Source organism: Equus quagga, chromosome 2 (genome assembly GCF_021613505.1).
Source record: "Equus quagga isolate Etosha38 chromosome 2, UCLA_HA_Equagga_1.0, whole genome shotgun sequence".
In the NCBI taxonomy this organism is placed as follows: Eukaryota; Metazoa; Chordata; class Mammalia; order Perissodactyla; family Equidae; genus Equus; species Equus quagga.
The window spans coordinates 33,301,745-33,316,575 of record NC_060268.1 but is presented as its reverse complement, the minus strand read 5'-3'; the positions used below and the strand labels follow the sequence as shown (position 1 = coordinate 33,316,575).

Below are 14,831 nucleotides of genomic sequence, written 5' to 3'. Positions count from 1 at the left end.
ATTACAGAAATTTGGAAAATCCATTAAAGTACAAAGAAGGAAATGAAAATCTTCCCTCTCTCCCCAAAGCGAATGACGGTTTAATATTTGGGTGCATTTTCTTTCATAAAGATATCCCAGATGCGACTGGGCCTCACACAACTGCTCCTTGCCCCTGAGCAGGAGTCAGCACTTAGTCACCTGCTCAAAGCAAAGCTCCCTTTCAAAGTATAAGAGAAAAATGGAGATTTTGCTGGAGTTTCCAGGAGGAGGCAAAGGAGAAAGATACAATACACATTCCACAGAAAAACTTAATAAAAAATCTCCATTAGACATCTGGGTTCTTTGCCAGGCCCCTAATTCCTGTGGACTGCCAACTGCCTCAACTCCTTGCCTCTCATCGGTCCTTCCACCCAGAGCCAGTCCTGTTCTCAGCTCCAGCCTCTCCTCTCTGTGCCCGCACATGGATCTCTCCATTGAGTAAGTAAAGGAACCATCTTAGCATCCTCTAGCTTTACGAGCCAGCAGAGGCTTGCAAGAAACCTGTGTTTTTTTTCCCCTTGTAACAGATAATTTTGTTCTGTCTCATTCAGATATGTATGCATATGTGTATATATGTGCAAATAAATACATGCGCCCTTACATTATCTATCCACTTCATTAAAATTGTACCTGTTAGTCTTTGAACTGATTTTTCTCCCACATAATATATTTTATTTTCCCTTACAACTAAATGTTCTTTGAAAACATGGTTTTTCGTAGTCGTATAGTATTTCATTATATTATATACTATAAAGTATTTGACTAGTACTCTATTTTGTGTGTATGTTTTTGAGGAAGATTGGTCCTGAGCTAACATCTTTTTGCTTGAGGAAGATTGTCGCTGAGGTAACCTCTGTGCCAGTCTTCCTCTATTTTGTGTGGGATGCCACCACAGCCCGGCTTGACAAGCAGCACTAGGTCCACACCTGGGATCTGAACCTACGAACCCCGGGCCACCAAAGTAGAGTGCACAAACTCAACCACTATGCCACTGGGTCAGCCCCTTGACTAATACTCTATTGTTGGGTATTTTGGTTGCTACCAATTTTTGCTATTATATGTAACACTGTGATAAACATCCAATATATCCCCAATTATTTACTTTGTGAACGTTTCTAGTTATTTTCTTAGAATAAATTTCTAAACTTGGAATTTTGGGGTCAAATTGAACAAGCATTTGGAAATTTGATATAAATTGCCTCAGAAAAGTGTTAGCATGAAACATTTATTGAGCGCTCATTGGGTACTAGGCACTATGCTGGCTGCTGAGGCTTCAAAAATATGTAGAATGTATTCTCTCTTATTAAAGAACTTATAGTTGAGTATTTGCTTTAATTAGATGGTTGGGCCCTACTACTTTCTCTAAAGTCCATTTGAGTTTACACTCAATGATATGATTGAGAAGCTGCTGGCTCTGACCCTAAATTTATTTTTAAAATATATATATATCACACACAAAAAAACCTTTCTAAGTCTTGAAACCAACTAAAAACTTCCATATGCAGGGGCCGGCCCAGTGGCGCAGCATTTAAGTGCACACGTTCCGCTTTGGCAGCCCGGGGTTCGCTGGTTTGGATCCTGGGTGTGGACATGGCACTGCTTGTCAAGCCATGCTGTGGCAGGCGTCCCACATATAAAGTAGAGGAAGATGGACACTATGTTAGCTAAGGGCCAGTCTTCCTCAGTGAAAAAAAGATGATTGGCAGCAGTTAACTCAGGGCTAATCTTCCTCAAAAAAAAAAAAAAACTTCCATATACAATATTTGCCAGTATATAAAATTGCAAACATATACGATAGTTTTCATTTTACCCAAAAAATTATGTTGTGGTTTTCTTTAAAGAAAAAGATAATTACTTCATAATTATGGATTGAAAATTATTTTAATTTGGTCTTGAAGAGGAAGCTGCTGTTTTGTTCATTATCAATGGTATATATTGAAACTACCATTTTAAAATTGGGTTACAAATGGACATCGGCTAAGCCCACGACTTTGAAGTCTCAGCAGAAATGTACTTAACGCTCCTTTTCTCCTTCAGTCTGGCCACAGTGAACATTTGCAGACCATTTTCAGGACTACCAGAATGCAGGGGATATAAGGAGGGCTGGATGGAAATGTGTCAACCTTCTGGGAAAGGCTGAATGACAGTGACTTCCCAGATTAATAGAATAGTAACATTAATTGGCAAATACAAACACATTCAACCTTATGAATATAACTTTAAGCCAGACAGTTCTCATCACCAACATTTTTAGGGAGAATCGTATATGTTGTTTCTCTACTTGTGTGTTTTACAAATGAAGAGGGACAATAGTCACTTTTACATTTCCTCTGTCACCTGAAAATCATGATGGTCTGAATTCAGTGGTTAAAATAGACTATTTTGTGTAATTAAGCCTGCTAAATAATCCAAATGACAATTGACTCCTTAAAAGACCTTAAAACTATTGAATAATGGTGTGATAAAGAGCTTTGAAAGGCTAGGAAAGAAGACGGACAATGGCAGAGGGGGGCCTAGCAACAGCCAAGCTTTTAGATGCCCCTCACTTCCTTTTTCCACGTTAGATGACTGAACAGCCCTCATTTCTGTAAGTGTGACAGCACTTTTCTTAGGCCTGAATTGGATGTAGTTATTTTAAGAGTATCTAAAAGACATAGTAGTAAGAGTAAGGATTTAATTTTAACAGCTCCACCACAACGATATACACAATACTTTACGTTTTAAAAGGGCTTACCGTACTCAAAAAAAAAAAGAAAGAAAGAAACACGTGAGTGTTGTGTGCACAGTGGTTTACACAGAATGATTATCATTTGCTCTCGGGAAATGAACTCCCTCTTGGCCTTAAATTCCTATACTTCTTCACAGAGTTGAAATGACAGTTAAAGGCATTCAGAAATTTAAAGTAACTGATTTAACAACCTCGGACAAAGAGAACATGTCTAAAAGTTTGTCTCAATGTTTGACTTGACCTAAGAGAGTTTTCCTGAGACTTATTTTCTAAACAGTACCCTAGCACCTTGGGCCAGCAAAATGGCCTTTAAGCTTGAATGAACAAGGTATTTCTTTCCTCTATTGTAAAGCTTCACTATTTCATCTTTTCAAACTCTTTTACTGCACTCAGTGAGGAATTATATTGACAAGGGTAGAATTTATCTCCTAGAGGAGAATGCTATGCTTCTGTTAAGTGCTAATATAACATTTATGTGCTGGTACCTTAATAACAGCCCCAGCTTACCTAATGAAAGTTGAAAGCAAACAGTACTCTCTGAGATTTTATTATGACTGAAGTGACTGCAATTTGAGGCAAATTATCCCTATTTTTGTTCCCATATCAAAAACAGAGATGCTAAAGCAATTGCTGCATGCTTGGTATGGAATTAGGTTCCACTCTCATTAATCTACACGGAAGAGCATTTTTCATGTAAACAGCTCACGAGGGTCAGAGAGAAGAGCTGTTTCTGTGAAAAATGCTTGTCAATAACTTTGTGAGTGAATTTTGAAATAAAGTGCCTGTAACCTGTCATTATTCCTTCCTCTCAAAGTCAAGAGTGAGTGGCTGAAAATTGAGCACGTGAATTGAAAGCAGGGTGAGTGTTATGGCCTCATCGACTTCAGGTAAAATGACTGTTTTAACTTGTTATTATTTTTCCATTCAGAGGTCAGGCGCTGTACAGTATTACCAGCATGGACTGCAGTGTAAGCAAATTGGTGTACAAAAAGGCTATTACCCACACTCACAAAGCAGAGGAAAGTATGTCACTAATACCAAGTGGACTTGTGATCGCTACAAAAGCGAAACAACCAACAATGCTTTGGAAAAGAATAGTGTGGATGTGTAGACATAAAGCACCTAGGAGGCAGAAAAAATAAACCTGTTTATATAAGGATGCATATGTTTAGAAGGCAGCTAAGAAAATTTTAGTGAACATTTTTCTTAAATCACCTATTAATCATACTTCATTTGCAAAGGAATTACGAGATCTGAATACTGAATGTTAGACACCCAAACTCTACATGTCACCTTAACATTTCTTCCTACCTCAGATCATCTTAAAAGTAATTAACTGTTGAATTTTCAAGTCCATCTGATAGATTCTTATCAAATGCAAAATACTGCTGTGGTCTTCCTGTTCCCTAGAGAAAAAGAAAATCAGTGAGACTTCAAAACATCAAAAAACCCTTTCCTTGTCTTTGAGATATTTTTTTCCAATTCTGAAGAACAGCTTAAGAATTTAGTGTGGCTGTTTTAGATTTGCAAGAAAAATATCTTGTCTCTAAGTAATCTCAGGTCCATGGAAAGTGTATATGTAATACTATTATTCAAATACTTTTATTTTTCCTTTTAGAAGACCATCTAGTGATGTGTCTTTGATACTGATTTTTCCATTATAGACTGTGTTGATCAGAAAATGAGCAGATTGGACTAGAACTCAAAAGAGGTTATATAAGGACTAGATAACAGTGATTGAAAGCAAGTTTAAGGGGAGAGAAGGGTACATATAATTTTGGAGACATGTTCATATGTTTATTCACCAAATTTTCACATAATGTAAAAGGTTTGGGTTCTCTTACTTCTAAACAAGTTTTCCTGGCTTCAAAGTAATTATAACGACCTAAGATTAAAAGAAATACATTGGCATTTCTTTGCTCTGCATTTGCTAGTTTATTCATTTCTTTAAACAAATATTTACTGATTGGACACTGTGCCAATCATGATAATACAGTAACTTCAGGAGAAGTTACCTTTATCTAGTGAAGAAGAGAGGAAAATAGTAAGGTAAGTTGCCATGATGCTACGAGAAGAATGCAATCTCCATGGAGGTAAGGATCTTTATCTGCTTCTGCTCTGTTCAGGGAAATATCCCAACCTGGCATACAGCAGACACCAGACAGATATTTGTTGAATGCTGAATGGACATGATTGGGGCGTGTACAGTGCATTTAAGAGACCATGAGAGAGTCAGAGAAGACTTTCTCAGTGAAACGTAGGTCTAACCTCCAGGAATGTTGACATGATTAAACCAAGCAGAGTTGGAACAGTATCTTCTGTATCAAGGGAGCAGAGAATTCCAAAACTGAAGTTAGGGAGACCAGAGAGTTGGATGAATTGCTGTTAATTCTTCTTGGCTCCAGCAATGAGTGAGGGGTGGGGCACGCAGAGTTGGTTGAAGTAAATAGAGGCCAGACCTAAAAGACCATGTAAGCCAAGCCATGAAGTTTGAGCATTAGATCAAAAGCTATTGAATGATATTAAGCATGCAGGGCTTAAAAAAAAGGGAGTGGGGGACAGACATATCTTAGAAAAAGACTACGCTGACTGGAATATAGCAAATGGATTGAAGAAGACTGGAATTGAGGTGCCCAGTTGGAAAGCTTTACAGAAATCCAAGCAACATATAAATGACAGTGGCCTAAATTAAGGTAGAAGTAAAGGGACAGAAAGAAATAGGTATATTGAAATGATATTAAGGAGTTAGAAATGACAAGACTTGGTGGCTGCTTGGATGAGGTGGGGAGAAGTTGGTAAGGAAGACGGAAGAGACAAGGACAAGACTTAGTTCTCCAGCCTTGGACAACTGAGTGGATGGATGACATTTCCCAAGTTGAGGAAGGTATGTTTGGTAGGGAAGGTGGCCAGTTTACTTTTAGATGGGCTGAGTTGCTTAAAGCGTCATGTTGTTATAGCCCAGGTTTCCATACTGGTCCCCTCCTTCCTATACTCACAGACTAGATTTTCATGAATCCATTACAAATGGATGAAACAAATCTAGGTACCTACTATGGTAGTTATGGGCATACTTTTCTTACATACAATACAAATTGCATTCTTCAACATAAAAACATTCTTCTTCCTTCATAAAAGTCTTTCTGAAATGCAGAGGTATACAAGAGTAAACTGTTTCTAAGAGCTAAGTTATTGTAATTATCCTGAATTGTGACTAGTCAATGAAAAGCATGACACCACAAACTAAGTCACCACAAATCATGTGCTGTACCCTTTAGGAGTTAATTATGAGTAATTATGAGGTAAATAAACTTCAATATTTTTGCATTTCAGTTGTGTGACATGTAAGGACTAAAGTAATGAGTTGAATTGCATATATCTGCCCACATATGTTTATAATGTAATTTTAAAATTTTTTAGATCTCTTGGTTTTTACCAAAGACATTAAACTAGAGATACAAAACCTATTCAAAGTGAAAACATAAATAATAGGACTCCTACTTTATATAGGTAATTATGAGCAACAATTATTAATTAATTAGTTAATTAATAGCTAGCAAACTAAAATTCTTTGTCACCTGTATTTCAACCTGTTTCCATTTATTACGTAATTATTTAATTTATTAAAAATTTACTAAAATGTGTATATGCAAACTAATAAGTTTTCTGAAATATAGCAGATCCATCCCAACATCAACATCCTGATTATTTTCTTTTATTTCTAGGAAGAACGTGCCAATGACACAGGTAGTATCCTGGTGGTAGAGAGAGTTCCCCATCTCTCCAGAGATGCTGCGACTGAGTGGTACATCACTGCAGTGGCAGATGAACCATTCAGCAGGAGGCATTTGGCTTTGAAGAAGATATCCGAGGGTTTTCAAATCGAATGTGGAGCTGTGGCATCCAGTTCTACTTCCAGCGCATCTATCTCCATTTCTCTAAAATGGGCCTCACCTTCTATTTCTTCACCTGATTTAAACAGGACTCTAGAAGTCCTGATGACCAGGCTTGTACAAGCAAGGCGAAGACTCTCTGAAGACAACCAAGCTGCGCCATTGTGTTTTAGGATATTCTATATAAAAGACAGCATTAATGCTGAAGTCCTGCAAGCAGGTAAGGGAACCATTAGAAAAGTGAGGGGAAAGCACAGACTGTGGAATCATATCATATATGCTTGTCAAAGAGAGAGAGAGAATAACATAAGCAGCATAGGAGATTTTTGCCCCCAGCCCAGTTAGTGAGAGTGAACATGAGATGGGAGATGTGAATGTACTGTTCCCTCTGTTGATCTCAGTTCTCTTAGCCTTTTGTATGAACCTCTCATTCTCCTACACATGATTCCAGTGTTTAAAGAAATGTATTTTTCCTACTATATAACCCTCTTTATTATATTCCAAACCATGTTGTACACAATATACATTTTTACATACGTATTAATGAATAGGTTTGTGTACAAAGTACCAAAAATACTATACTTTAGAGATGACTTGTAGGGTTTAGACCAACCCGATGTAATTCTGACTTCATGGCACATAAGCGAGAGCCAAAATCTCATCCCCAAAAGCAGCTCTGACACAAAAGGGAGCTTCACTATTCATGTTCCAAACGCATTTTACTAAAAGGGCTTTGATTCATCTTCTAAGAGACAGAAACAGGCCAGTGTGCACTAGGCATATTTCTCCGTGTGGCTGGCTACCAAAGCAAGAGGTTTGAACCAAAAGGCACACTTCATTCTCATCAAACAAGTCATGCTCAGGAGTCAGAACTTTCAGCCTACCAACTGGTTCGTTTCCAATTTGAATAGCAGCGGGACGTTCTCACTCCTTCACAGGCTGATGCGAGTTTTGATTTTCATTGGACCAGCCTCATGTAAATAGGATTCACTGACTGAATTTGATTCAGAACAATCAATCCCGATTTGATGTACTATTCCTTTATCACATTAACCTAAATTGCCTGTAAAGCCCCTCTGTGGGTTTTAAAATGTTCTTGTACCTCAGGCCTTACTATAGGTGCATTTGAATGCAATATTTGCAGATTGAATTGTACTTTGGACATTTTATGGAAGTTAGCTTTTAAAATGCATTATTTCCCATATTGGATATTTCTAAAGTAAAGTGAATACCTATTTGCTCATTCATCTTTTGTTTAAATACAGATTTTAAAGTATTGAATCTGTTTAAAGCAAGAAACTTTCTGTCGCTAACATCTCTTCTTTAGGTCTTTTGGTGATTGTTTCTTTGCAGACTAAACAGAATAATAGCAATTATGTCACGCCAACCCAGTGGTATGATTATCTTTGTATTACAGGGAAGAGAGCAAGTCACAGGTGGTTCTGGTCCTCATCCCAAGATCAGTCACCTGGCTCCTTAGTGGGTAGTTAGGTACAGAATCCTCATTATCTGAGTTCTGGTTCAGTGTCCTTTTCATTGCTCCACCGTCTGCTGCAAGAAGAAAATAGGTGTATGGAAAACAGGGAAGTGGCTACTTCACATGTCATTAGAAAGCCTATCAATGGCTTTGAAATTGGCTCATAAAGGGAAAGCAGAGACTATACTAATAAACTCAGTGCCTAATGAGCATAGCTAAGTCTTTTTGCAGCCTTGGATTTTCCATAGTTTAATCCTTTGTGAAATAAAATGCACTGTAATGGCCATAACATAGCACCCCGGGACAACTTTAGTTTTGGGGAAATACTTATTACATATGTCTTCATAAAAATAATTGTAGACATATCTTTGTGCCTGTATGCTAGTATTTAAGGGCAGGGTCTACACATTCACATTTTTATGACTATGACTATGAAATATTGATTTGTATTAATTTAATAATGTGGAAGATGGTACTCTAAGATCCAGTGTCCTATTTTTCCTACTTAACCTGAAGCAATATTAGACGGAAATTCAACTTGGCATTCTTTAATATATTTAAAACATAAAATAAAAAAGCAATGAAAATATAGCAAAGAACAAGCTCCCCTCAGTCAGGGAGGAAGGGATAAACGGAGAGCCTGACACATTCTGGTTATGTTCTCTGAGAACTAGATTTAGAGAAAAAGATTAATCTGGTAAAATGTATTTTGTTTTTGCAGCGTACCTACTTGATTCCTGACATTCCACAACCTCATGCTATTCTTTGAATAAATTATACTCATTTTGTTTGAAAAAGAAATTTAACATATATTAAATAGTGCAGTTTTGTGGGGAGGGGAACTGTGCTGAGCTACGTGTTATACTAAAGGCTTTGGGTGCAGAATGAGTCATCGTGGTTTTTATTTATTCATTCATCCTTGGATCCTTTTAAAGCTCTCTAAGGCCCTAATGACCATCATCATTATCATCACTAAAAACTGCTTTCTGGTGAAAAGGCAATAGGCATTAAATTTAGAGGCAGCATTAAATTATCAGTAAAGAGGACGTGGAATAGTATTACACACATATTCCTGGACACAATGTACTGAAAGTTCCTATGGCCCCAGTCAGGCAATCTTCTTTATAAAGTTTGCCGTTACGTTGTTCTCTTCTCCTTTACAAGGCAGTATCATTTAGCTCAGGAGAAAATAAAGTACAGGCCAGTTCCTATGCACCAGTGTTAAAGATCGGAAGTCACAAGAAAGTTCTTAATTATAAGTAAAATTTTAAGAATTCACAGTATCAGAACTTTACTGCAAGCCTTTCCCTTACCTCCTATGGTTCCTTGCATGTCTTAAATAAACACCTTCCAGTGAGTGGGTGAAAAAAATCAGTCAGAAGTGTTTTGAACTAAATCTTATTAAGTCCTTTCTGTCTCCGAGGTACTTTAAATATTCCATTGTCATTCAGCAAACATAAAAGAGGCTTTACTTCTCTGTGTCATCCCCAGCAACAGAATTAGAACTAGATTTGCAGGGCCAAATCCCCTGATTTGGGGATGAATTTAGTGTGGCATCTGAAAGTATGGGAAAGTTAGTACCTTGTGATCAATCCAGAGGGTCATTCCACCTGGCAGCGCTCGCCAGTCTCCTTCCTTCCCCACAACTCCACCACAATTTGGGCAACTGATGCAGTTTAGAAAGTTACCAGGAAGAGAGCAGACCAGAGATGATGACTTTCTTCTTTTGTCGAAACATTGTAAGTTAGCGCAAAGTGTTCTGAGCTTGGAACAAGGCTATTAGAGATCGTTCTCTGCTATAAATGGTCCATTCTCTTAAGCTCTCTATTTAAGCCTGGAGGTTGCCAGATTTCTGATTTTGAATGAGACGACCAGGTATTTGAACTTTCTGCCTGATAAAAACAAAAGCAAAAGCAAAAAACCAAACATAAGATCCCAGTGTGGAACAAAATGAGTACCATATAATGTAAAATGTAACTTTTAATACAGGCTATTGTTGACAAATTTTCCATATCTGTTAATGTGGTTCTTTTTCAGTTTGGTCAAACATATTTTTACCGAGAGTGACAGATATCTTTTTGGAAACAGCTGGCAATTTCTTTAAAGCCTCTTTTTCTGTAAAATGGAAATGCCGAGCCTTGTCCACATTTAGGGTGCTAATGTTGATCGATTGAGATAATATACGTGAAAGCATTCTTGTTCTTGGTTAAATTTTGAACCAATGCAAGTAGTTGCTGTCGTGTTTGCTGCTATTCTCCTGAGACTCCTAGAGGATATATCTAGTTTTATTGTTGATCTTTGTAAATAGATTTCCCTAATCCAGGCATATAGTGAAGTAGAGGCCATCGAAGGGAATTCACTTCCGCTGACACTCTTAACTCTTCTGGCTCCTCACTACTTCTAAAAAACAGAAAATATTTCCTATGTTGATCAGAACCTTTCTTTCTATTGCCTTTTGTAAAGTGCTTATTTCCTTCAGCAACTCTTTCCCACTGCTTGAGAGTGACAGGACTGTCAACCTCCAACGTGTCTGGCCTCCCTTTCCAGAACAGATTGACCAGTGCCTCACCCCAGGTAGTAGACTTACCATGGGATCCCCTTTGGGAAAAGAGTTCTGCAATTTGACGTTTTTCAATATTCTTTTCATTCTGAACCTTAGCATCAGAATCCAAGCATTCCTCATTTTTTTAAGAACTTTGGACAGAAGGGAAGTAAGGTTTCTTTTTGCATTCTTCCTGTTTCACTGCAGCATCATTATCATCTCTTTTTTCTGTTTTTTGTTTTGTTTGTTTGGTTGGTTGTTTTTTTTTGGTGCTGAAACCCAGGAAGGAACCATTATTGTCTTTTTAACTATATAAAATGTTAATGGAGGCCTAAGGGGGATGTTGTATTTCTGTAATTAATGGTTTTGAGCTGGAAAAATCATTCTTAATTATTGCTTTCAAAAGTGAAATAATGGTCTGCATTGCCATCATTTCTAGCATGTATGTTTAGAAATCCAATATATAGAAGTTCTTTTAATGATTACTGCTTTCACAGTTACTTGATTGTTTTTGTCACTATTAGACCCAAAATTACTTGATATGAATTATATAGTAGTTAAACTCTGTAGATGTGTGGAATTTTACCAATCCCTGTGAGTTCTGAACAATTCAAAGCTTTCTGAATCTTGGTGTTTTTTTTTTTTCCTAAATCTCTACAGACTTCTGAAGTGAAGTTGTAGTTCTGAAATGTATGTGGTTCAGAATTATAGACTAAGATGCACTGGCTAAGTAGACTTGAGTCTTCTAATTACTGGCCACAATGACTTAACTAAACATGTTAAGCTGATTAAAAGTTTAAGCAGTGTTTGCAGTTAAAATAATTTCTAGGTGAGCATTTGCTGCATTTCACCACACTAGGGGCAAAGGATTCTAATCCTCAAAACAGATTGAGTGCTGGCAAGTTCAATTTCATACAGCATTTACAAGTATATTTATATGGAACTGAAATTAATTATGCAGAACAATTTGTTTCAATACCTGTAATTATGAAACACGCAACTGTAAAAAACAGAGAGCCTTTATTGTTATTGATACACTTGAAGGGTTTCCCACTAATGCTCCCCTCCTTGGCAAATTTTTATATGGTTTTAAAAAAATTCTTCTCTACAAAATTAATTTTAATTTTCTGTAAGTCAATCAAAGGGTGTTTTCTGCCAGAGTGAGCCATATAATTAGATGAGGTATTGTTTCAACTGCACAAAACTGAGAATTCAATTTTACAAATATTTACTGGGGTACAAAGATCAATAAGACCAAATCCCTGCCCACTTGCAATATAAGTCTTAGAATAAAGAGGGGATATGTAACAAAGGTCTTAGATTGAGGGCTCAACTCATTTTGTGTGACTGCTGTATTTGGGTGAGCCTAAGAGTCCTAAATATTAATCTGGGAGAAGGCCAATGGAGCATTTCTTTACCACCCACTCTTCTACCCACAGTTGGGATAGGCCCCTCTCTTAGGAGAAAATGTTATATATGTAAATTTACCAAATAGGTAAATTTTGGGGAAAAGGATAGGCTTATTCCATTATAAAACAGAGGGGTCAAGCCTATTTCTTTTTTCTTTTTTTTTTAGGAAGATTAGCCCTGAACTAATTGCTGCCAATCCTCCTCTTTTTGCAGAGGAAGGCTGGCCCTGAGCTAACATCCATGCCCATCTTCCTCTACTTTATATGTGGGACGCCTACCACAGCATGGTGTGCCAAGCAGTGCTGTGTCCTCACCTGGGAACCGATGAACCCCGGGCCACCGAAGCAGAACGTGTGCACTTAACCGCTGCACCACTGGGCCGGCCCCCTCAAGCCTAGCTCTAAATGATTTATTGTAAAGATCACTTAAATAGCAAATGCCTATGGTGACATTAGCATTGAATCACTTTTGCAAAAATTCAATTTTCCAAAGGTGACAACCCGTAAGACCAAAGCCTAAGATGGTGATGATTATAGAGTGAACGTTTTGTAATAAGAGGACATCTTTCAAAAGCTGACATATTTGGTTGGCATTATTAGCTGTTAAATTGACAATGTACCTGATCACCTCAGCCAAGGCCAAAAGATGGACATAAGGCACAGGGTGAAAATATGAGGTGTGACCCCTCTAAAATTTGGCTTTTCTCCCTGCCCACAAAAATACTATATTATAATTGAAAACAGAATATGGGCAATGAACCATTTTTACACCAAACTGTTAATTTAAAACGAATATGTTTAAAAGAAAAAACTGGGAAACAGTTGCTGACTGCATAGAGGAGGAAATTTCACTGCTGATTCCTACAGTTTTTTGTTAAGAAAGCAATGATTTTGCCAAGTTTCATAGTTCAGGCATCAGAACTCTCTTGCTGTTCCAAAAAATAAAAATAAATAATAACTAGTTAAATTAGTGTTCGGGGAAATGGATTAGATTGTAATGTATGCAAGCAATTAAGCAACACTGACTTGATTCACTGTGATGTCTAAAATGGCATTTTAAAAAATGAAAGTAGCTAAATTTGGCCCTGATAAAATATATAGCAGCAATGGGTTAGGAATTTTGCAGTTTTGCCCAAAGAGTCCAATCAAACAACCCATATATTAGGTGGCTGTTAACATGCTGGCAGCTGAATTTTTTACATCAGTTTCCAAGGTTGCACGGTAATTACATCTACTGTGAGTCATTTTTGCAGCATATTTTATAAAACTTTTACAGGTTTGCTGGGAAAGGATTATTCAAAGTCACCTTTTATAAATTCTGCCATGAATATTAGACAGTTCTTTGAAAATGTTAGTGTTTACCACTTGCATTGCTTCTGGTTTAAGCGTAGCTGGCATTTGAGGGTTTAGTATAGTATATGAGGAGAGCTTCCTATTCTGTGTAGACCTTCTGTTCCCTAGCATTGCTAGTTTATGTTCCCACTGAGCTGCTGCCAGAACAAAATAAATCCAGTTGCCTTTTGCTGCTCAAGGCCAACCTAGCAACCATGGAAAGAATTAGCTGTTCTGAGCATTTGTCCTAGGATGTCATTGGAGGGTGGTGATGACCAATATAGTCCACAAAGGGCTTGCTCATTTGAACGGCTGACTAATTTAGATTTAATCTTTTGGTGCTTGCTCTTTATTATTATTCCCAATTATATCCAGTCAGTGCCCAGAGATGTATTTAAGACTGTGATTGGATAAACTACTTAGCATAACCTTTAGATCCACTGCTTATTAAATCAATAGTGCTTTGGTTTATTCTCTTTACATCAGTACATTTTCACACCTGAGTGAAAAGTCCTGGTTGTTTCTTCACATTAATATTCTAAACAGTTCTTACTGTTTTATTTCAGGGATGGCATTGTATTCACTTTAGAATATAAAGGCCAGGTAAAAATTATGATAAGATGTTACGTTTTGGGGGATGGTGCAGAATCTTACCAGGGGCAATATCGGTGTTGGAATTTGGGATGGAGGAAAATAAATGGCAGGAAAGCTGGGGCTCTTTGGAGAGCTGGAAGTCAAGAGAGAAGAGAGCAGACTGGTCTTCTCTGCTGGAGTCCTTAGCAGCCTCAACACGGTCTTTAGTAAAGCCCAAATAAGATGTGACAATTGTAGTTCAAAAGACGTGAGGTGGGAAGATTATGGTCATCACAGTAGAAGCAAACCCCTTTCACCCTCATGCTCACTCAAAGATCCAAAAAGCACATGTCATTTTGTTTCCTCCACTTACTTTACTTTCTAACTGTTGTTGTAACCGAGGTGGTAAACTCTGCTGATACCTCCACCTTTGCCACTTTGAAATCTTCTTGGTTTACAAAGAATTAGCCTTGGCTATTGTGCCATGTGTTTGTTTGTTTGTTTTTGTTCCTCAATCAAAAGAGAACACATTTTTCAAAATAGGTTTCATACCTTAAAATTCATAAATAGCAATTTCTTTATCTTTGGAAAAACATTTGAAAACTTGACTCATTCATTCAACACATAGTTATTGAATAGCTGCTTGTTAATGAGGGCTCTTCAAGGTATTGGAGATTCAATGGTAAACAAGACAAACATCTTGTCCTCATGGAGCTTACATTCTCATAGAAGAGATAACTGATAAAGAAATAAATTATTGTAAGTTCAATGCAGAGAAATAGAGCAGGGAAAGGGAGAGAGAAAGGCAAGGTAGTGGCAAAAGTTTATGTTAAAAATGCAAGTGTCTTGGGTGGTGTTG

General features: G+C 37.4%; 1 protein-coding gene across 1 annotated transcript in view; it reads left to right on the top strand.

Annotated features, from left to right (window-relative positions):
- The first annotated feature begins 220 nt into the window (after positions 1-220).
- LOC124235121 (uncharacterized) overlaps positions 221-14,831 on the top strand; it is a 71,915-nt gene continuing 57,304 nt past the window's right edge. The window contains exons 1-3 of the mRNA XM_046652736.1: positions 221-459; positions 3,678-3,717; positions 6,472-6,859. Of these exons, the coding sequence (XP_046508692.1) occupies positions 221-459; positions 3,678-3,717; positions 6,472-6,859 (667 nt within the window). The remainder of the gene's footprint in view (positions 460-3,677; positions 3,718-6,471; positions 6,860-14,831) is intronic.